The sequence below is a fragment of the Mustela nivalis genome, assembly GCF_964662115.1.
Source record: "Mustela nivalis genome assembly, chromosome: 10".
In the NCBI taxonomy this organism is placed as follows: Eukaryota; Metazoa; Chordata; class Mammalia; order Carnivora; family Mustelidae; genus Mustela; species Mustela nivalis.
In genome coordinates, this window is record NC_139029.1 from 19996498 (window position 1) to 20019266 (window position 22769).

General features: G+C 40.4%; 2 protein-coding genes across 9 annotated transcripts in view; one reads left to right on the top strand and one right to left on the bottom strand.

Annotated features, from left to right (window-relative positions):
* Positions 1–22769, bottom strand: part of WASF2 (WASP family member 2) — a 937387-nt gene that overhangs the window by 746169 nt on the left and 168449 nt on the right. The gene's annotated exons all lie outside the window — the stretch shown is intronic.
* PHACTR4 (phosphatase and actin regulator 4) overlaps positions 1–22769 on the top strand; it is a 110645-nt gene that overhangs the window by 37860 nt on the left and 50016 nt on the right. Inside the window, exon 1 of one of the 6 annotated variants that reach the window (XM_082684803.1) lies at positions 19997–20537. The exons of the other annotated variants lie outside the window; for them this stretch is intronic. Coding sequence (XP_082540929.1) covers positions 20492–20537 — 46 coding nt within the window. The 5' untranslated portion in view covers positions 19997–20491. Of the gene's footprint in view, positions 1–19996; positions 20538–22769 lie in introns of those variants that run through there. 6 annotated transcript variants of the gene reach the window in all.

Below are 22769 nucleotides of genomic sequence, written 5' to 3' on the forward strand. Positions count from 1 at the left end.
AGTGATAACACATAGCATAACTGTTGTATATATCCTTTTCGTTCCTTTTTTTTCCTTTTATGATATGTTTACATACTCCTTAAATATGATAAAGAATGACTGTCTGAAATACTGAAGAAATGACCACTAGAGTAAGAAGAGGACAGTCTGCTCAACAAGTCTACTGTTCCCTTATTTAACAGTATAAATTTCAAAAAGGTTTTTGAAACTTTTACGTATTATTACGTGATAAATAAATATCCTTAATTTTAAAAAATGTATTTCCTCAACTTTCTTTCAATTTCAGATTAAAGTATGATTTAATTTATTTAAAATTAAATTTAAAAGTTTTAAAGTTTTAAATTTAAAAATCCTTAAGTTTAAGGGTTTAAAAGTTGATTTGGGGAGTTCTTAGTATAGTAAGACAAACACTAATCTACAGAGGTATAGTTCCAATAATGAATGAGTTAATTATATACTTGTTGGCCAATATTACTCTATCTTCAGAAGAATGCTCCTAAGAGAATCAGCTGAAAAAGAGTTCAATAAAATAGCTGACAAAGGGGCACCTGGGTGGCTCAATTGGTTAGGCCCAGGCCACTGATCCGAGAGTCCTAGGATGGAGTCCTGCATCAGGCTCCCTGCTCAGTGGGGAGCCTGCTTCTCCCTCTGACCCACACCCATCTCATGCTTTCTCACTCTCTTTCTCAAATAAATAAATAAAATCTTAAAAAAAAATAATTGACTAAATGCAAAATAATTGTCCAAAAGTGAATCATTTAAGTGTATGTATAATAAATTATATCAAAAAACCACAGGAATTAAAAGTCATTTACAAAAAGAAAAAAAAAGTTGTTTACAGTAACAACCCAAATTATGAGATACCTAAGAATGATTTGTTGTAGAGGAGTGAACAGATGCATTGTGTCAAAAAATGGGAAAAATTGGGGTGCCTAGGTGGCTCAGTTGGTTAAGCCTCCGCCTCTTGATTTTGCCTCAGGTCATGATCTCAGGGCGGTAAGATCAGCATCTGGCTCTGCCCTTAAAGGGTATCTGCTAGAGGGCGCCTGGGTGGCTCAGTGGGTTAAGCTGCTGCCTTCAGCTCAGGTCATGATCTCGGGGTCCTGAGATCGAGTCCCGCATCGGGCTCTCTGCTCGGCAGGGAGCCTGCTTCCCTCTCTCTCTCTGCCTGCCTCTCCATCTACTTGTGATTTCTCTCTGTCAAATAAATAAATAAAATCTTTTAAAAAAAAAAGGGTATCTGCTAGAGATTCTTTCCCTGTTCCACCCCCCACCCATATACTCTCTCTCTCTCAAATAAATAAAAAGAAAAAAAATGGAAAAAATTATTGGTGCCATGTATTAGTAAATTTACTGTATGGATCTAATGCAGTTCTAATAATTAAAGTGAATTTATATTGGCTTGTGATATTTGGCACAGTGTACAAAATATAACTTAGAAAAAAATAAAGTAGTTAACAAACTGTCCTTCTTTGCTGATTTACGATGCCATATCAGTCAAGCTAGGGTCTGTAAGATCTCAAGTGTATTTTTGGACTGTCTGTTCTGTTCTATTGAACCACCTGTCAGGTTTTACACCAGTTCTACTTTATTATTATTATTATTATTTTAAGATTTATTTTTTTCAGAGAGAGTGCATGAGTAGGGCAATGAGCAGAGGGAGAGGGCAAGCAGACTCCTGGCTGAGCAGGCATCCTGAAGCAGGGCTCCCTCCCACAACCTTGAGATCCTGACCTGAGCCAAAACCAAGAGCTGGACATTGAACCGGCTGAGCCAACCAGACGCCCTTGTTTATTATTGTACTAGTCATATTTTAAGATCTAAAATAATAGCCCTTTATTATTCTACTTTTTTAAGCTTTTCTTCGCTGTTTATTTAAAGAAATAACCTTGATAAAGAGCAGTGTGCACAGCACAGTGATTATGGCATATTCCCATTTAAAAGTGTATTATTATTTTTTTATTAACGTATAATGTATTATTAGCCCCAGGGGTACAGGTCTGTGAATCGCCATAAAAGTGTATTATTTTTATTAAATAAAAAAAGCCTTTAAGGTTTTTGAAACTTTTACGTATTAATATTACGTGATAAATAAATATCCTTAATTTTAAAAAATGTATTTCCTCAACTTTCTTTCAATTTCAGATTAAAGTATGATTTAATTTATTTAAAATTAAATTTAAAAGTTTTAAAGTTTTAAATTTAAAAATCCTTAAGTTTAAGGGTTTAAAAGTTGATAATAAGACTAGTATAAACATTTCCCATTTCAAAATAGCTTCAGTGGTTGTCATCGTGGGCTTGATTAGGGTTCTGTCATATTAAAAATGACCTCTCTTGGGGCACCTGGGTGGTTCAGTCAGTCAAGCGTCTGCCTTTGGTTCAGGTCAGGATCCCAGTATTCTGGGATCGAGTCCCGCATCAGGCTTCCCTGCTCAGCAGCAAATCTGCTTCTCCTTCTCCCACTCCGCCTACTTGTGTTCTTTCTCTCGTTTCTCTCTCTAATAAGTAAATAAGGTTTAAATTTAAAAAAATAAAAATAAAATAAATGACTTTTCATGGTAAGCCTTTGACTTGACTGAAGAACAGCATAGTATGTACAAGACTGCTCTTTGAACATCAGAGGAGTCCAGAACACATGCATGTGCGCATGCGTGTGCACGCGCACACGCACACACACCACATACCCCCCGCCACGTGCACACGCACACACACACCCCACAGCCCCGTAATGGAGGCTTCCGTTTCAAGAAGGTGATAGCAGTATAATGGATTGTTTGTGGAACGGTGCCGGTGCCTTTCAGTTCCTTACTGAAGATTTGTTTTTTTCCTTATCAAACCAGTGTTTTTCTGTTAGTAGCCAGAACATCAGATCAGATTGTAGTCTGTAGCTACTGCTTTCCATTTTTTCCACTTTGTAAGATTAAATACTACATTTGACTTGACTATTTAAATATTTCTAAATTTCATATTTAAATTCCCTTTGATGATTCTATATCTTGTTTTTCCTCATTAATCTATCCAAATAATTTAAATGCTATAAAACAGGTGAGTTTGGCTGCTTTCTTTTGTCCACTTCCCACCTCCAGGCCCCAGAGGTCAGTCTCTTTCTTTTTCAGTTTAGAGCTCAATAATCAAAAGGTTTGAATAGCAAGAGCCCTTGTTATGTCTGAAATAATAAAAGAAAGAAGTGGCACCCAAGAAAAGACATTCTTGCTAGGTGGAGCTTGGCCAGTACTAAAGGGATGTGCTTGTTTAGTTCTGGTTTTAATCTCATAATGTATCCAAGACCAGTGGCTTAACATCAGTTATAGTGAAGTTCAATTAGATTTGCTTGATCATTTATTTTCATACTCACTGTATACCCTCACTTCACCAAAAGATGAAAAGGTTGGATGGTTGGATGACTGGCTGACAGACCAATTCATTAATTCATGAATTACACTGCCCTAGCTCCCATGGAGGAGGAAAAAAATGAGTAAGATACTGTTTGAACTCTCAAAGAGGAGGTTAAGAACTGTCAATGTGAGGCAGAATGAAGAAATGTTTTTATACATACACAGAGTTGTGTTACTGGAATTTTATGTCATCTTATTCCGCATGACTTGTATAAGGAAGTTATTAAAACAAAACTTGCTTGTATAGCTATATATTTCCTTTTCTATATATGTGATCTTTGAATAGTTTGGTGGTGATTCCTCTTTTTTTCTTGCCCCTCCCCCACCATGGTGATTTCCTTAAGGAGAATTTTTGTTGTATTTGTCTTGTATCAAGAGAATTTGGAGAACATGGGAAAATTGGAAAAACTAGGGACTTCCTAATTACCTTAAAGATACAAATAGAGGCTTCTGTGTAGTATAGTCAGTTAAGCGTCTGACTCTTGATTTCAGCTCAGGGGATGATCTCAGTGTCCTGAGGTCCAGCCCCAAGTTGGTTTCCATGCTAAGCAGGGAGTCGGTTTGAGGTCCTCTCTCCCCCTTCCCCTCCACCCACATTCTCTCTTCTCTCTCTCAAATAAGTCTTTAAAAAAAGATATAGAGGGGTGCCTGGGTGGCTCAGTGGGTTAAGCCACTGCCTTCGGCTCAGGTCATGATCTCAGGGTCCTGGGATCGAGCCCCGCATCGGGCTCTCTGCTTGGCAGGGAGCCTGCTTCCTCCACTCTCTGTGCCTGCTTCTCTGCCTGCTTGTCATCTCTCTCTGTCAAATAAATAAATAAAATCTTTAAAAAAAAAAAAAAGAGAGAGGGACTCCTGGGTGGCTCAGTTGGTTGGACGACTGCCTTCGGCTCAGGTCATGATCCCGGAGTCCCGGGATCGAGTCCCGCGTCGGGCTCCCAGCTCCATGGGGAGTCTGCTTCTTCCTCTGACCTTCTCCTCGCTCATGCTCTCTCTCTCACTGTCTCTCTCTCAAATGAATAAATAAAATCTTTAAAAAAAAAAATAGAGAGAGAGACAGTACCTGGTGATGAAACATAGTTTTATATTGCTAATAATACCCCCAGAGTGGGTTAAAGGTGCATCAGTAATTTGTGTCTCTCATGAAACACTGGAGCTTGAGTATTTTTGTTGTAGGTTTAATTTGAGGAATGGTAGAAATGTCTTTGTCCCAAATAGCCAACTTTTCTTGATTTTAGACCTTTCATTTATTTTCTAAGAAATTCCTCTAAAAATTGGTTTTATGAGAAGAAGCATTATTCTTATTGGTGGCCATACTGGAAATGTCAGGGATGAGCCAAGAGAACAAGTATTTGTTTAACAGTGCCATTTTGGACAGTTTAAATAACTGCTCTGTTCCCAAATTTTACTTTTGTTAAAGTAATGACTCCTAGGGTTTTTCTCTAAGGTTAAAAATAAATTGTGTAAGAGCGCCTGGATGGCTCAGTCGTTAAGCATCTGCCTTCAGCTCAGGTCATGATCCCGGGGTCCTGGGTTCAAGCCCCGCATCAGGCTCACTGCTTGGCGGGAAGCCTGCTTCTCCCTCTTCCACTCCCCCTGCTGTGTTCCCTCTCTTCCTCTCTCTCTCTCTCTCTCTCTCTCTCTCTCTCTGTCAAATAAATAAAGAAAATCTTAAAAAATTAAATAAATAAATAAATAGTGTGAATTCAATGTATGTTTAGTTCTACAATGTATTAGTAGGAGTAGAGATTCACCTCCAGATTACTTACATACAAACTCCAGTTTTGCCATTTACAAGCGCTGAACTCACTGGACAAGTTTAACCCCTGTGTGGCTCAGTTCCCTCATCTGTTAAGTGGAATAATAAATGGAATCCTTTTTATGTGCTTGTTGTGAGAATTAGATTAATTAATACATGTAAAACACTTAGAACAGGAGCGCCTATGTGGCTTAAGTTGTTTAAGAGTCAGCCTCTTGATTTCGGCTCAGGTCATGATCTCAGGGTCATGGGATAGAGCCCTGGTCTGGCTCCATGCTGAGCGTGGAGTCAGCTTGAGATTCTCTCTCTCCTTGTGCCCCTCTCTCTGCTCCTGCTGGTGCATGCTCTCTCTCTCTCCCCCTCTCTGAAATAAATAAATCTTAAAAAAAAAAAAAAATACAGTCCCTGGCATTATAATACATGCTCAGTTAATGTTAGCTATTACTATTCATAGACAATGAGAGGAAAGAATGTATGGGAAATTGAACTTACTCTTTCTAAGGTTTAGCTTTCTTCTTCATCAGATCTTTTGTTAGAGATGTTCATATGTAACAAAATAGATAATTTAGTATTATTTTATTTCTTCATGTTCTGATTTTTCTGATGGAAACTTTTACCATGTAATGAAATGATTAGGAAACACTGATGAAGGGGAGAAAAAGCAGAGCTAAGAAATCAGCTTTGAGAGATTAAAAACTCCTAGTGCTGTTTTAGTCCTTGTAACTTAACTGTTTCTCTTAGAAACTAGAAGAGGAGAGGGGAGCAAGGGGAAGGGTGTTAATCAGTTTTTTATAAATCTTAAAACAACTATAATAAAAAGATTGTGTTTCTGTAAGCATATGGCAGTGAATTTTTGCTAACATTTAACCCAGATCTTGCAAGATAATTTCAATTATGCCTGTCTTTTTCTTTTTTCTTTTTTTTAAGATTTTATTTATTTATTTGTCAGGGATAGAGGGAGAGAGAGCGAGCAAGCATAGGCAGACAGAGAGGCAGGCAGAGGCAGAGGGAGAAGCAGGCTCCCTGCCAAGCAAGGAGCCCGATGTGGGACTCGATCCCAGGACACTGGGATCATGACCTGAGCCGAAGGCAGCTGCTTAACCAACTGAGCCACCCAGGCGTCCCATGTCTTTTTCTTTTTTGTCATGAAAATTGTTAAGCAATTTATTGTAGTAAGTTCATTACCTACAAACCTGGCACTTTCCCCAACTTAAATGTTCCATAACCTGAAAGGGTACCTATAGGCTGAAATAGTGAAAGATTCAATTTTCTCTTTGCCTTTCTCCATTGTTTTCAAATATTTATTGAATGCCTACTATATGCTGAGCAGTATGTTACTTTTTGAGACTATAAAGACAGTTTCTGCTTTCAAAGACTGTAGGAAAGACAGGTAAATAAATAGGTAATTAAAGCAAAAGTAATGTGTACCCCAAATGTAGAGGTATATTCAAGGTGACTTTGGAGCACAGAAGAGAGATACCTAACTCAGTCTTAAGTACCAAAAAGTAGATGTCCAAAGAAGGCTTCAAAGAGGAAATGATACATAAACTGGAATTTGAAGGAAGAGGAGTTAGCCAGATGAGGGATTGTGGGGAGAGAGAGGACTTTCTGGGCAGCTAGAACAGCAGATGCATAGGTAGGTAGGCCCTGGAGAACATGTCACAGCTTAGGAATTCCAAGTGGTGCAGTGGGGCTGAAGACTCCTCCTAGGACTGAAGATGAGCAGGTCTGGGAGAGGAATGAGAGAGAGAAGAGGCTTGCTAGGAGACTGGGGTCAGGGTTTGAAGGATTTTTTGGTGAGCTGTAAAGAACATGGTTAAATCTGTGCTGTTACAAACAGCACTTCTGAGGACAGATAAGAGAGGAGTAAAGCTGGAGGCAGCGAGAAGTAAGCTGTCACTGCCCAAGCGCGCAGAGGACAATGTTCAGACTGAAAGCTGTGCTTCACCAACAGATTCTGTCAGACTGGGAAGATTTTAAAATCGTGTAAAGATACAGAAGACTTTTTGCCCCAAGTGAATGAATACCAGAAGAATTATTTCAGCCCTGTATCTTTTTTCTTACCCTTCACTACAAATCCATATGACAGACTGGTTATAAGCTTTTCCTTGGATTTTAGGACAGAGGGTATTCTGAAGGCCCTTGGTGCATAGGCCTGGTAACCAGGGGAGTGTTCAGTAGCTAATTGGATCCTGTTACATTAGGGCTTTTTCAAGAAAATAAATTATTTTTTTTTAAGTTTTTTTTTTTTTTTTTTTTTAATTTGACCCAGAGAAAGAGATCACAGGTAGGCAGAGAGGCGGGGGCGGGGGGCGGACAGGCTCCCCGCCAAGCAGAGAGCCCGGCACAGGGCTCAATCCCAGGACTGTGAGACCTCAACCTGAGCCAAAGGCTGAGGCCTAACCCACTGAGCCACCCAGGCGCCCCAAGAAAATAAATTATTTTTAAGCTGAAAAACAATAATCACATTTGCATCTTGAAAGACTTCATTTGGTGACTACATTTTGATGGCATCAGTAGTGCTGATAAAGATTATTAGCTTTTCCAAAAGGTTAGAGTAGGATGAGGCTAATTGCTTTAGCATAGACAGGTGAGCAAAAGTGCATGTTGACCATATTTTCTCTGACCTCACTGGATCGTTTTCCTAAAGTGTTGATGGGTTTCCCTGTTACTTTTGTTCTTTAAGATTTTATTTTTAAGCAATCTCTTGACCCAATGTGGAGCTCGAACTCAGAACCACGAGACTGAGAGTCAGAGCTCCAGGCAACCCCACTGTAGTTTTATTTTATTATTTTTTTAAGATTTTATTTATGTATTTGACAGAGATTACAAGTAGGCAGAGAGGCAGGTAGAGAGAGAAGGGGAAAGCAGGCTCCCTGCTGAGCAGAGAGCCCGATGCGGGGTTCGATCCCAGGACCCTGGGATCATGACCTGAGCCGAAGGCAGAGGCTTTAACCCACTGAGCCACCCAGGCGCCCCTGTACTTTTATTTTAAAACAAGATTTAGAAGTACAGTTTTGGTATAATCTAAAACATTCTCCCCTGTGCTTCCTCTCCCAGAATCTGTGGTTGTGAAAGATTGAGGGTTTTGAGGGCAAAGAGTGGTACAAAAGAGGTGGATACCTCATACATGGAAATCAAAGAATAAAGTGGGTTTGAATTACTGGCTGGCGCGAGTTTGATAGAAACCCCACCGACACGGTCATCCTTGGTTCCTGTTGCAGGAATTGCTGTTGACTCATAGTGTAGCCAGGTGCTGATTACTCAGAATTTTTATTTAGTAGATGATGAAGGCTTTATTCTCCTGCTTTCTTCTTCTTTTTTAAAAAAGAATGTTTAAGGGGATTCCTTGTTAGACATTCCTAAATAACTTTTACAGATATGATAGCTGTTATCCGACATTTTTGGTCTTCTTACTGAGTATGTGGCTCAGAATATTCCTTGGTCATGTTTAGATTTCTTTCTCTCTTGAAGTGAGATTGAGGGCGAGATGAGTTAGAAAGAGTTATGAAACAGACGGAAGGAGAGAAGCGGCGGTGGCCAAGAGTCATCTCTCTGAGTCAACAGCACTGAATGCCAGTTCACTGGGGAACACTGGGTTTGTTTCCAAACCCTGGGATGGGCAGCTCTTTGACGTCTGACTCTTCAGTTTCACACATCACTGATAACTTCTGGTTCCTTAATAGAGGCTGCTGGGACTTCATTTTTATGAATATCATATTTCATAAAGTACCTTTTTCTTTCAAACTCATCATCACTTTCACTGTAACTCCTAAAATCTTACTCTCAGCCCATGAAAAAGTACTATTTGGAGTAGAAAGAATAGTAAATGGAAAGCCAGTAAGATGGAGGTGTACTAACTTCCAATCGATAACAAACACATGTAATTCTCAGTAAATCTTTAAAAAAACAAACAAACCATTTTTCCTTAGGCTTTGAACTTTTGTTAATACTCAAAGACTAACTGAGTTATTACTACAAAAAATAGTAATTCAGTTGCTAAAGAAAGAGTATTCATAGCTCACTAGTTAGTACTGTATAAAAAGAAACATTTTTTTTTAACTGTTGGGTTCCCTCCACACATAGTGCGTTTAGTAGGTGGTGCTTAGTGGTTGGTGCCGTGGAAGACAGACACCATACTGACAGATTCTGTCAGACCGAGATTTATAAAATCATGTAAAGATACAGAAGACTTTTTGAGATAACTAGGCTTCCTAGTGGGCTTTAAAAACCCTTTAGGTTCAGCATGTCCAAGAGAACGTTCTGCGGTGAGGGAAGTGTTCTGAATCTGCACTATCCAGTGTAATGGCCATCTGTGGTTATTGGGCATCTGAAATTTGGCTAGTACAACCGAGGAACTGAATTGCAAGTTGTGTCTAATATAAGTACATTAAGTATTAATAAATTTAAATTATCATGTGGAGCTAGTGACCATAGTATGAGGCAATGCCTCTTTAGGTATTTGAGAACTGAACAGCACCTTGGACAACCATTACTTCAGTGACCAGTCATTAAAATATACCCTATTGTAATATACTCTATTGTAATTATAAAATATTCTGTAGTGTAATCAATATTTATTTGTAGTACCTTTGGAAGTGTCATCTTTTATTTTGCTTCTGTTAGAACTGAAGGAACTACAGTATAGGTATACCTCAAAGATAATGTGGGTTGAGTTCCACACCACTGCAGTAAAGCAGCTATCACAATAAAGTGAGCCAAATGAATATTTTTGCTTCCTAGTGCACGTAAAAGGTACGTTTACACTATACAGCAGTCTGTTATTAAGTGCACAGTAGCATTATGTCTAAAAAACTAATGTATACATTTTATTTTATTTTTTTAAAAAGATTTTATTTATTTATTTGACAGACAGATCACAAGTAGGCAGAGAAGCATGCAGAGAGAGAGGGAGAAGCAGGCTCCCCACCCAGCAGAGAACCCGATGCAGGGCTCGATCCCAGGACCCTGAGATCATCACCTGAGCTGAAGGCAGAGGCTCAACTCACTGAGCCACCCAGGTGCCCCTAAAAAACTAATGTATACATTTAAAAATTTTTTTTTCTTTAAAGGCTTTTTTGTCAGAAAAGAGAGAAAGAGAACAAAAGCAGGGGCAGCTGCAGGCAGAGGGAGAAGCAGGCTCCCTGCCAGCAGATAGCCTGATGTGGGACTTGATCCCAGGATGCTGGGATCATGACCTGAGCCCAAGGCAGAGGCCTCACTAACTCATCCACCCAGGCATACCACATCTTATCTTAAAAACACTTTGTTGCTGGGGCAACAGGGTGGTTTAGTAAGCATCTGATTCTTGGTTTCTGCTCAGGTCATGATCTCCTGGGTCATGAGATTGAGCCCTGTGTGGGGCTCTGCTCTCTGCGGGGAGTCTGCTTGAAGATTCTCTCCCTCTCCCCCCACTCTCTCACATGCTCTCGCTCTCTCTCTCACTCTTTCTCAGATAAATATTTAAAAAAAAATTTGTTACTGGAAAAAAAATAAAAAGACTTTAGGGGCACCTGGTGGCTTAGTTGGTTAAGCAGTCTTCACCAGGAACAGATTCCATCTCAAGAAACCACATTCTTGGAGCGCCTTGGTGGCTCAGTAGGTTGAGCCTCTGCCTTCGGCTCAGGTCATGATCTCAGAGTCCTGGGATCAAGCCCCATGACAGGCTTCCTGCTTGGCAGGGAGCCTGCTTCCCTCTCTCTCTCTGCCTACTTGTAATCTCTATCTGAGAAATAAATAAATAAAATCTTTAGGAAAAAAAAAAGCCAAAACACCATATTCTTTGCTCATCACTAAGAAGCACCTCCTCATCTGTTCAAGTTTGATCATTAGATGGCGGCAATTTAGTCCCATCTTCAGGCTCCATTACTGACTCTAGTTCTCCTTCTTTTAACACCACATCTGCAGTTACTTCCTCCACTGGAGTCTTGAACCTTTCAAAATTATCCAGGAGGGTAGGAATCAACTTCTTCCAGAGTCCCATTAGTGTTGTTATTTGAACAAACCCTTCCCATGAATCACGAGTGGGTTGTTGTTTTTTTTTTAAGTAAGCGTTCTTAATGGCATGTAGATTGGTGAATCCTTTCCTGTAGACTTTCATTTTACTTTGCCCAGATCCATCAGAGGAATCACTGTCTATCACAGCTACAGCTATACAAAATACATTTCTTAAATAATAAGGCTTGAAGGTTAAAATTACTCCTTGATCCATGGGCTTCACAATGGATGCCGTGTAGCGGGCTTGGAAACAAAGTTAATCTCACTGTACATCTCCATCTGAGCCCTTGGGTGACCAGGTACATTGTCAATGAGCAGTAATATTTTCAAAGGAATTTTCTTTCTAGGTAGCAGTTCTCAAGGTTAGGCTTAAGATAATTTGTAAACCATGTGGTAAACAGATGTAATGTCATCCAAGCTCTGTTGTTCCCTTTGTAGAGGACAGGCAGAGTAGAGTTAGCATAGTTCTTAAAGGCCCTAGGATTCTTACACTGGTCAGTGAGCACTGACTTCTACTTAAAGTCACCAGCTCCATTAGCCCTTGACAAGAGAGTCAGCCTATCCTTTAAAGCTTTGAAGCCAGGCATTGATTTTTCCTCTCCAACTGTGAAAGTCCTAGATGGCATCGTCTTCCAATTTAAGGCTGTTTTCATTGACATTGAAAATCTGTTTAGTGTAGTCACCTTTGTTAGCTGACCTAGCAAGATCTTCTGGAGAACTTGCAGCTTCCACAACACCATTTGCTGCTTCTCCTTGCATTTTTATGTCATGGAGATGGCTTATTTCCTTAAACCTCATGAACCAACCTTTTCTAGCTTCAGACTTTTCTTCTGCAGCTTTCTTCACCTTTCTCAGCCCTCACAGAATTGAAGAGAGCTAGAGACTTTCTCTGGATTAGGCTTTGGCTTAAATGAGTTTGTGGCTGGTTTGATCTTCTATCTAAACCACTTGGACTTTCTCCTTATCAGCAATAAGGCTATCTTGCTTTCTAATCACTCATGTGTTCACTGGAGTAGCACTTTTAATTTCCTCCAAGAACTTCCCTTTGGATTTACAAGAGGTGTAGCTTCTGGCCATCTTGGTCTTCCACACACCTCCTTCACTAAGCTTAATCATTTCTAGCTTTTGATTTAAAGTGTGAGACCTGTGATTCTTCCTTTCCCTTGAACACTTGAAGGCCATTGTAGGGTTATTGATGGGCCTAATTTCAATAATGTTCTGTCTCAGGGGCTAGGGAGTCCTGAGGAGAGGGAGAGAGATGGGGGAATAGCCAACTGGTGGGTGGAGAGGTCAGAATCCACACAACATGTTTGATTAAGTTCACAATCTCATGGGGGCCTCTTGGTGCACCAAAACAGTCACAATATTAACGTCAAAGATCACTGATGACAGATCACTATAATATATTATAATAATGTAAAGTTTGAAATATTGCAAGAATTACCAAATGTGACACAGAGACCCAAAGTGACCAAATTCTGTTGGAAAAATAGTGCCAATAGACTGGCTTGACACAGGGTTGTCACACACCGTCGGTTTGTAAAAAATGCAGGATCTGCGAAGCACAATAAAATGAGGTCTGCCTAAGCAAGGAAGATGACAGAGGAAGTTAATAGGGGAATTTATTTACTTCAGGTCTTTATTTTCATGTCATCTGCCCAGTGAGGCCCTTCTCACACAGTTTGTCATGCAGCACAACAGTTAGTCCACTTGTTGCCCTTTCTTGAGTAGTTTTTCTCTATCATCCTTACTACCATCTGACATCTTAGAAAGAAGGCATGGGTTTTGTTTTTTTGCCACTGTATTCACTACGGTGTCCCCAACATCTGGAATAATATCCTGATACTTTAGAGGTGCTCTGGAAATATTTGTGGAATGAATAAATAAGACTTGTGGTTTCCCAATAATAATCCAATTCATTAAATAGCTATTTTGCCTTGTATGGCAAACACTGAGCTAGATTCGTTATAATAAAGTGCACCATGGCCACTGCTCTCTTCCATATTAAACCACATCTTCGAGGCATTACTTGAAACATAACATTGAATTGGTTAAGTCAATGGTTTGACTCTGCTGTTGAATTTCAGAAGCACAGGGGAGCTTGGCAATAATTTGATGTCATATGATGGGTTGAAAGTTCCATCGGTGTCACTTATAGCCTCTTCCCACCTCCCTCAGCCTCACAGCCTGTGAATCTTTTGGTCCATTTCTTTTCCCCCACATCTTCTCATCTCCATTCAGCTAATTCTCACTTCTGTCCGGGCCTACCTTTCCCACTGCCTCTACTGCATTCTGACTCTGCAAATCCTTAACCCAACTGTGAAAAAAAACCTTTCATCTTTATTAACTGAAACTTTCCTGTTTAATACATTTCTTACCACTCTTTCCCCAGTTCTAGAAGCATCTCCTGACCCCTAGGGCATCCTTAAGAACTTACCATCTTGGGATGCCTGGGTGGCTCGGTTGAGTGGCTGCCTTTGGCTCAAGTCATGATCCCAGGGTCCTGGGATTGATTCTGGTATCGGTCTTCATGCTCAGCAGGGAGCCTGCTTCTCCCTCTGCCTGCTGCTCCCCCTACTTATACTCTCGAGTACTCTCTCTCTAGCTAATAAATAAATAAAATCTTAAAAAAAAAAAAAAAAAAAAGAACTTACTGTCTTCAAAACAAAAACTTGAAGAGAAAGCGAAAAGGCAGAATCTGTGTAGCGCACCAGGGTTCTAGCCTGAGGTCTCCCATCGCACAGAGCAGAAAGCAGTCCTGTGGCGTGACTTCCCTTTCTTTCTCCCATAAACACAGGCCAGCGCATTGTAGGCTCTCAGACATGCGCGTTACTAGAGGCCTGCCCTATGGATTGACTCTATGACAGAAAAGCCTATCAGAACCTCCTGAGTTTTTCCTGAAGAACTATGGTGTTTGTATTTAAGCACTGGGTGGGGGGAATCATTTCATAAAGAATCTAAGTGGGGTGAGAGGGGGCCAAATATTTTAGGCAGCTTCACTCATCCGACTCTTTTTAGAAATTCTCTTTTTTAATCCTCACAACGTCTTTGAAATTCTGTCCATCTTGCAGATGTGGAAACTGAGGCTCATGTAAGTTAAGTAACTTGTTCAGAGTTGCCTAATCAGTAAATGGGAAAGCTGAAATTTTACAGTTACTTGTGACTCCAGAGCCTCTGCTCTCTTTCTATAGAATTTTTTTTTTAAGATTTTATTTATTTATTTGAAAGACAGAGATCACAAGTAGGCAGAAAGGCAGGCAGAGAGAGAGGAAGGGAAGCAGGTTCCCTACTGAGTAGAGAGCCTGATGAGGGGGCTTGATTCCAGAACCCTGGGATCATGACCTGAGCTGAGGGCAGAGGCTCTAACCCACTGAGCCACCCATGCGCCCCTCTGCTCTCTTTCATTGGTAAGCCACGTTGCCTTCTGGAAGTCAGGGTAGTCAGGCAGCAAGAATTACCCTATTGGATGCAGAATAGGAAGGAGGTGTGTTTACTTTTGCATCCAGTGAAGCAGCTACAGAAAGAAACTGGTGTCATCTGGGGTAAATAAGATGAGTATCCAGTGATACCAGGGGCTCTGTCTTGACTTAACAGTTTCTGTCGCTTTCAGCCTGTTGCTTTCTGCTGAGGAACTTGAGCCTAATAGTAGTGATTATGTGGGGTTTTATATAAACATTTACCTGACAGATTTGTCTCCTTTGAAAAAAGTTACTACTTGCAAAGCCTACGTTCTCAAAAACCATCATACATTATCAAAACCCAACATGCCATTCCCCTCCCGCCCCCGCAAAAGCAAGAATTTCACAGCAGTTCTCTGAGTTGTTTCGAACGATTTCTTCCAGCCTCCATCTATAGCACTTTCCCCGTTAATTGCCTTTTCTCACTAGATATTTTGAGCAAAGCTTAGAATTGAAGAATGTTGTTTCTTCCCTTTGTCCAAGGTTACTAAATATTGGTTGCATGTCCACTATGCCCTGGGTTGTGTGAAGCATTGAGGGTTTAAAGATAAATACATCACTGTCCCTGCCCAAGAGAAGTTTCTAGCCTGTAAGAGAGGTCAGAAGATCATTGCAATTTAAGGTGATATGTCCGTCACAATCAGTCATAATCAGCTCCTTACCTCTCCAATCTTATGTCTTAATGCTTGTATCTTTTCCTCACCTCTGTCATCTCTTCTGTGACTGACTCTCTTTGATCTTAGCTCTAACTTCTTTTGAGATATTTTCTTTGATCTCTCAGGGCAAAGCTGGACACTCCCACCCCTACCAGTCTGTTTGCATAGTTCCTAAGTACTGATTATTATAGATCCTATTTACTTGAGCTGTCAACACCTTAAGGGCTAAAACTTGTTTTTAGCACCAACCCATTGCTGGGGACATAATCAATGATCAGCAAACCTTTATTGGAATTCTGCTTGAATGACGAAAGACTCATTAGAGTGGAAGCAACGTTTGAGCCAGTTTTTAAAGGATAAGTAGAAGCTCCATAGAATCCAGGCCAAGAGAAGGATTTGTGCAAATAGATGAGGCCTTGAAAAGTTTTTACAACTGCCTGACATGGCTTTCTAATTTCCACATGGAGTTTGAGAAACAGGTTATTGTTGGATGTTATCTCCTGTAACTATCCAGAGCCAGCCAGACTAGGTTAGAGTTACATCATGGGGTAAAGAATAAGAAGCTGCTCCCTCCCCCAGTTATAGATCCAGAAGTTGAAAATCAGACCTTTTCTTCAGTATGTATCTGTGTGACCTATCAGTACTTTCTGTTGGTCATCTTTCCTAAAGGGAAGTGACTTTCTTCCCAGCCTTTCATAAGAGCTCAACTCCTTGAGACATCTCAGGCTGGGAGAAAGTAGTACACCAAGATAAACTGAGGGAGATATGATTAAAATCACTAAGAGTTTATTCTACTAAGTAAACCAACTTATACTGGTACTTCAACATAGAAGTATATTTAAATGAACGCATTATGCCCCTGGGGTTGATCTTATAAACTGCTTATTGAAATATAAGTCATAGTGGCATGTTAGTGTGTGATATGACCTGCTTGCCAACAAAGGCTTTGGAGTTATAAATGTCTCTAAGAGTTCTGTGTTTTAGTTTGTTTTTTTTAGATTCTGTTTATTTATTTGACAGAGAGATCACAAGTGGACAGAGAGGTAGGCAGAGAGAGAGGGGAAAGCAGGCTCCCCTCTGAGCAGAGAGCTGGATGCAGGGCTCCATCCCAGGACCCTGAGACCATGACCTGAGCTGAAGGCAGAGGCTTAACCCACTGAGATACCCAGGAACCCCTAAACGTCTCTAAGAGTTTTGAATGCCTTGCTCTTTATAGGTTACTTGCAGTGTTTAGAAGCAATTCCTTATTTTTTTTTTAAGATTTTATTTATTTATTTGACAGAGAGAGATTACAAGTAGGCAGAGAGAGAGAGAGAGAGAGGAGGAAGCAGGCTCCCCTCCAAGCAGAGAGCCCGATGCAGGACTCGATCCCAGGACCCTGGGATCACAACCACAGCCGAAGGCAAAGGCTTAACCCACTGAACCACCCAGGCACCCTAGAAGCAATTCTTTTAAAAAAAAAAAAATGAAGCTCTGGTTAGAGGGCTTCAAGTGCTGTCTTTGCCTATTAAACTTTATTTTTATAAGGCCTTTTGCTCTTTCCATAAATATAATAGGAAGAGATTCACAAATTTTAATATCACTTTCCCCTCCTTGAGGCAGTAAGCTGTGGAGGAAATGTACTCTAAAAAGAAAGTATTTTTTATAGGTGACAATTAAGAAATAGTTGTCTACTTCCTATAAAGTTAAAATGAGATTGCCCTTTGCATTTTTTTAAAAAGATTTTATTTATTTACTTGACAGAGATCACCAGTAGGCAGAGAGGCGGACAGAGAGAGAGAGAGGGAAGCAGGCTCCCTGCCGAGCAGAGAGCCCGATGCGGGGCTCGATCCCCAGACTCTGGGATCATGACCTGAGCCGAAGGCAGAGGCTTTAACCCACTGAGCCACTCAGGCACCCCTGCATTTTTTTTTTTTTTTTTTTTTTTTTTAAGTAGGCTCCAAATTCACAGCCCGGAGATTGAGACCTGAGCTGAGATCAAGAACCAGCCGCTGAACCAAGTGCCCCGTCCTTTGCGTTTCTAACATATATTACATGGAAAACTAGAATGAACTCAAGGCTTTGATTGTTAAATTTTATGGGTTTTTTTTTTCAAGATTTTATTTATTTGAGAGAGAGAGAGCACAAGCAGGCAGAGTGGCAGAGGAAGAGGGAGAAACAGGGAGCCGATGTGGAGCTTGATCCCACAGCCCTGGAATCATGACCCAAGCCAACAGCAGACGCTTAACCGCTTCACCCCCGAGCCACCCAGGCACCCCAATTGTTAAATTTTAAAGTCATCAGTGGACCAGTATCTTCCTCTCTCTCTCTCTCTCTCTCTTTCAGCTTGCCTGCTTACCAGTTAGCACCAAGTAAATATTGATTGTTGGAATGAAACTGAAACAGGCTAAGTAGGGATTGTGTATCAGCTTGGTGCATAGGCAGCAGAAGGATCAGAGAAATTTGTGTTGTAGAGAATGGGCTTCCTTGGAAAATGAATATATCTTTAGGAAATAGGTATTTCCTTGACCATTTACACAAGCGCCAAAGTGAGTCCTGGGGTTAGCATTGGGAGACTTGGGTTTCAGTCCTGGCTCTGAGCAAGGCAGTTAATGGTCACTCAGAATGCTTTCATTCTTTTAAGTTTTATTGCCACCTTCACAGTGCTGTAGAGTAAATAATGAGCCAAGCCGAGCTAGGCATTAAATTTAGCAGGTGGTAAACTGGAGCTATACCAGGATCCATAAATCTATTGTTGTAGTCTTGTATGGTGCTGTCAGCATAAACTGAATGCTGCCGTTTCCGGTTTGTGCGTGTGTGTGAGTACGCGCTGTTCCATCTGCTTAATGTTTTGTTCAACAGCCCTGATTATGTTCGGACTTCCTCCTTAATCTGCTTCTTCCAGTTTGCTCTCTGGATGCATGATACAAAAATGTCATCCTCTTCCGTTTCTGACTAACCTCTTTGTAATGGCTGAGTTTTTGCCATCTACCATTGTTCGCTGCTCCTGGCCTTTCCTTTCTTGACTTGTTTTTTTTTTTTTACAACTGTGATCCTTGGTGCTTGCATTAATCCGAGTGTTCCATGTGCCAGGCACATTGCAGAGGGCTTTATTTATGTTCATGTCATTTAGTCCTTACACCTGCCTTGTGCTGCTAAGCATGGTTATGCCCCACTTTACAAATCAGAAAACTGAGACGCAGAGGTAAAGGTACTTGCCTAGTGTTAACACCTAGTGATACATCTGGAATTAAATTTTCAGTTGCCTTCAGAGCTCTCCTCCACTTTTTTTTTAAATTTTGTCATTTATTTTTTAAGATTTTTATTTATTATTTGACAGAGCACAAGCAGGGGGAGCAGCAGGCAGAAGGAGGGGAAGAAGCAGGCCCCCAAGATCATGACCCAAGCCGAAGGCAGGCATTTAACCAGCCGAGTCCCCTTGGCACCCCCAAAGCTCACCCTCTTAAGCATATGCTGTGTCATGGCCACGATGATGCAGACAGTGGTGGTGACGACGATTACAATACTTTGTTGAGCACCTACTGGGTTCTGGGCAGTGCATTTGACACACTTTGCCTCCCCATTTTATAGTGTAGAAGCTGCAGTTACACAGGCTCTGCTCATAGGTAAGTGCCAGAGTTTAAAGGCTTTGGGCATTCGTATATTAAAGCATTCTTTCAATATGTTTTTACTTTTTAATGGTCTATATAATGTTTTTCTGACTACTACCAGTATGAGCAATTAAATATTGCCCAAGTTTCTCTGCAATTTTTTTCTTAACCACTGTCTTGGCATTATCAGTTTCTTATTTGTTACCTTTGGGTTTTTTTAATTTTTTTGTTTTTGGGGGTTCTTTTTATCTACATCAAAAGCAGATAATCAGGATAAGATAATGGGAGGCAAAGGAGAAAGTGTTAAGAAAAGGCAAAAGGAGGGACGCCTGGGTGGCTCAGTTGCTTAAGCAGCTGCCTTCAACTCAGGTCATGATCCCAGCGTCCTGGGATCGAGTCCCACATCAGGCTCCTTGCTCGGCGGGGAGCCTGCTTCTCCCTCTGCCTCTGCCTGCCATTCTGTCTGCCTGTGCTCGCTCTCTCCCCTCTCTCTCTCTGATAAATAAATAAAATCTTTAAAAAAAAAAAAAAGAAAAGGCAAAAGGGAAGTCCAAATGCTAGAAATTATTCTGTGATCTCAGTTTGGAAAACAAAGATTTAAACTAAAACCTCTTGTTTTTTAACAGCTGTCATTTGTTGAAGGACTTTGGCACTTAAAAATAAAAATTCATCAAGCTGTGTCCTTAATATTTATGTGTTTGAGCTACATGTAAATTAGTTATGTTATAAAAAAAGAAAAATCAGTATGCAAGCTGGACCTTCAGTTGCTGCATGGGGTTAGCTGATATTTCCTTGCATTATAAGAACATGTAGGGTTACTCCCAGTAGTTTTATAATCCCCAAGATCACATGGTGGTTACTGAGCTTTAGCAGAAACAGAAATGTTGTATAATATCTTCCAAACGTTTATTTCAAGTTTACTATTTTAGTAAGGAAAATGTTCAGAACTGTTTCTTTTTATTTTTAGAAAAGGTATATTCAGTCCTAAAATATCCTTCCTGATGTTATTAATTCCCCAAGTATAGATCAAATCCTGCCTTGGGTATGCCACTTAGAGCGAGGAAATACTACGATTTTAGAGCAAGCCGTGAAATGTGAGAACAGTTGATACTTCTGAGGCAAGCCTGTATTGAACACATACCTTCGAGTTGAATTCTACGCCCATCAGCCTGCTGTGCATAACCCTGATGTTTTCTGTATGATCACGTTTGCAAGTTCTTCGGTAGGCTCCCGAGCAGGCTCCCATTCTTCTGTGGCGGGGAGTCTGGAGAGCTGCCGCCAAGCTCCGGGTCAGGAAAAGTAGGTGTGGCTGTTTAGGGCTGTGCCTGCTCCTGTAGTTGGCAGGTCCCCTCCCCTTCCTGCACTTGAGCTCTTCACAGTGTGCGCTCTGGAATGACAGGCATTCCTGTGTGCGGAGAGCCAGAGTGAAGACATATTTGTACGAACCCCAAGTGTCCAGGCCGGGATACGGGGAGCAGAAACTCCAGCAGATTAACTGACCTCATGCCGTTTCCTGATGTCTGGCAGTGACACTGAGAGAGGAGTGCCTGTCTCCTCTCGATGTGGATTTATCTTTTGAGAAAAGTTTTCTTTGCTCCGGGACAGTTTGTTGTCGTGAAACACATCAGACAATTTAATCATGGGGCAAGCTGACGTCTCCAGACCGGTAAATCCAGATGCAGTTGGTGAGTAATAGAAGGCAAGGAAACAAAATCTTGACAGAGGCAAGGCAGATGAATAGGTGAAATTGAATACTTTATAGGAAGTTGAATGTTGTGAGGATTTTGTTGTTTATGACTTTAGGACGTTTACAACTTTGTAAAGAATGAATGAAATTTTGTTAAGTTGTTTTTCACTCAGTTATATTAATTTACCGCTCATAGTTTTGTCTTACTTGATCCCTTTGGAGTTTTTTGTTTTTTGTTTTTTAACAATACTGCTAGGAAACCATCTATTAAATTCTTGTTCTTGGAGAAGATAAGTACTGCAAGAAGTCATATTTAGAATTTTACTAGCTTGTTGCAGGACTTGAAATATGTATGGTCTAGAACTAGAACTGTTGACTTCTATAAATGGGACCATTTTCAAGAATTGTCATAATTTCTTAGACTCAGCTATACATTCTCCAAGTAAGTCTCCAGCTCTTCCCATTGTGCTGGTATTTCCATTTTTCAGAAGGCAGTTCTTTGGTATAAACATTTCTGAAGTCAGTGCTTTACTTTGAAGTGTTATTGTCTCGGAGATAGTTAGAGACCAAGCTGGTTAATTCCAAGTGTAGCTTAAGAGTTTCAATGCTTGTGAGTGAAGTCAAAGTCCATGGTCGCTGTAGACTCGTTTTCCCAGCTGTGGGGTTTTGTGAAAGACGAAGATACAAAGGTGGGAAAAATGCTCTAAGTAGAATCGTTCAAGGGTTGAACATATAAACAAAGTGAGGGAAAGTCTGGGAATCCTTTCTTGACATTACACTTTAAAAAAAAAAAAGATTTACACCTTCTCTTTGATTTAGGAAGCAGCAGAAAACATGTTCAGTCCTAGGCTGCTCTTTTTTTTTCAGAAATGAAAAATGTTGATGACTTTAAAGAAAAGTTTAAAAGTGTGAGAACACAGGTAACATTCCCAAATGTCTTGTGATTTAATATTATTTAGTTTCTAAAAGGGTGTTTTCCTGGTGAGAACTTGCCAGATGAAATTCCTACAAAGTATTTTTCATGTTTTACAGGAACTAAAGCACGTGGATCACAGAGTGAACCATTTAGCGACAGATTTTTAGAACCAAAGTCAGGACTTGATTCACTTTACCTTGATCACCAGCAATTTTTAATTTTTTTTTAAAGATTTTATTTATTTACTTGACAGAGATCACAGCAGAGAGGCAGGCAGGAAGGGTGGGGGGGGAGCCAGGCTCCCCAGGATCCTGGGAGCATGACCTGAGCCAAAAGCAGAGGCTTTAACCCACTGAGCCACCCAGGTACCCCAATTTTTAATTTTTTTTAAAAATTGTTAATGAAATGTTTTATAAATAGAAAAAGAAAAAGGCATAGGGAAAAATATAAAGGAACCTCTGCAGCCCCTCCCCAGCTTAAGAAATGGAATTAAAAAGAGAGAGATCCCACCTCATCCCTATCTCTATGCCTGCATTCCCTTGTGATGACTTTGTTTCTGCGCTCTCAGAGGTAACCACTCTCCTGAATTTGGTAAATTTACTTTTGGGCTAGTAAGTTCTCCAGTCGTTCTTGATTAATAAGGATAAATAAGGATCTAGACATTTCAATGAGATAGAAATGAATGGGTCTTTGAAAAGCAAGAAATGGGTAAGGAGGTTTAACTTACTAGTAGGTTATAACTAACTTAGGAAAAATGCCCATCTAATATCGATATATAAAATAACTCATCTGAGTAGGTAAAGTTTGATATATTTATTTGTTAAAAAGTGAGCATCAAATTTATCAGTTTTTCTACTAGTAGTCCTTAGAAGAGACCCATGAAGGAAAAATAGAAATCACTCAGGTACTTAAGATTTTTATGTTCTCTCTAGATTTAACTTTTGGGTTTTATTTCCTATTTCCTCGATGATTCATAGATGGCTGTAAGCTATTTTAGTGGACAGACTGCGTTCTATTATATTTCTTTTCTTTCTTTTTCTTTTTTTTTTTTTTAGATTTTATTTATTTATTTGATAGAGAGATAACAAGAAGGCAGAGAGGCAGGCATAGAGAGAGGAGGAAGCCGGCTCCCTGCTGAGCAGAGAGCCCAATGCAGGGCTCTATCCCAGGACCCTGGGATCACGACCCGAGCCCAAGGCAGAGGCTTAACTCACTGAGCCACCCAGGCACCCCTTCTTTCTTTATTTCTTTCTTTTCTTTTCTTTTTAAGATTTTCTTTTTAGGGGCGCCTGGGTGGCTCAGTGGGTTAAGCCG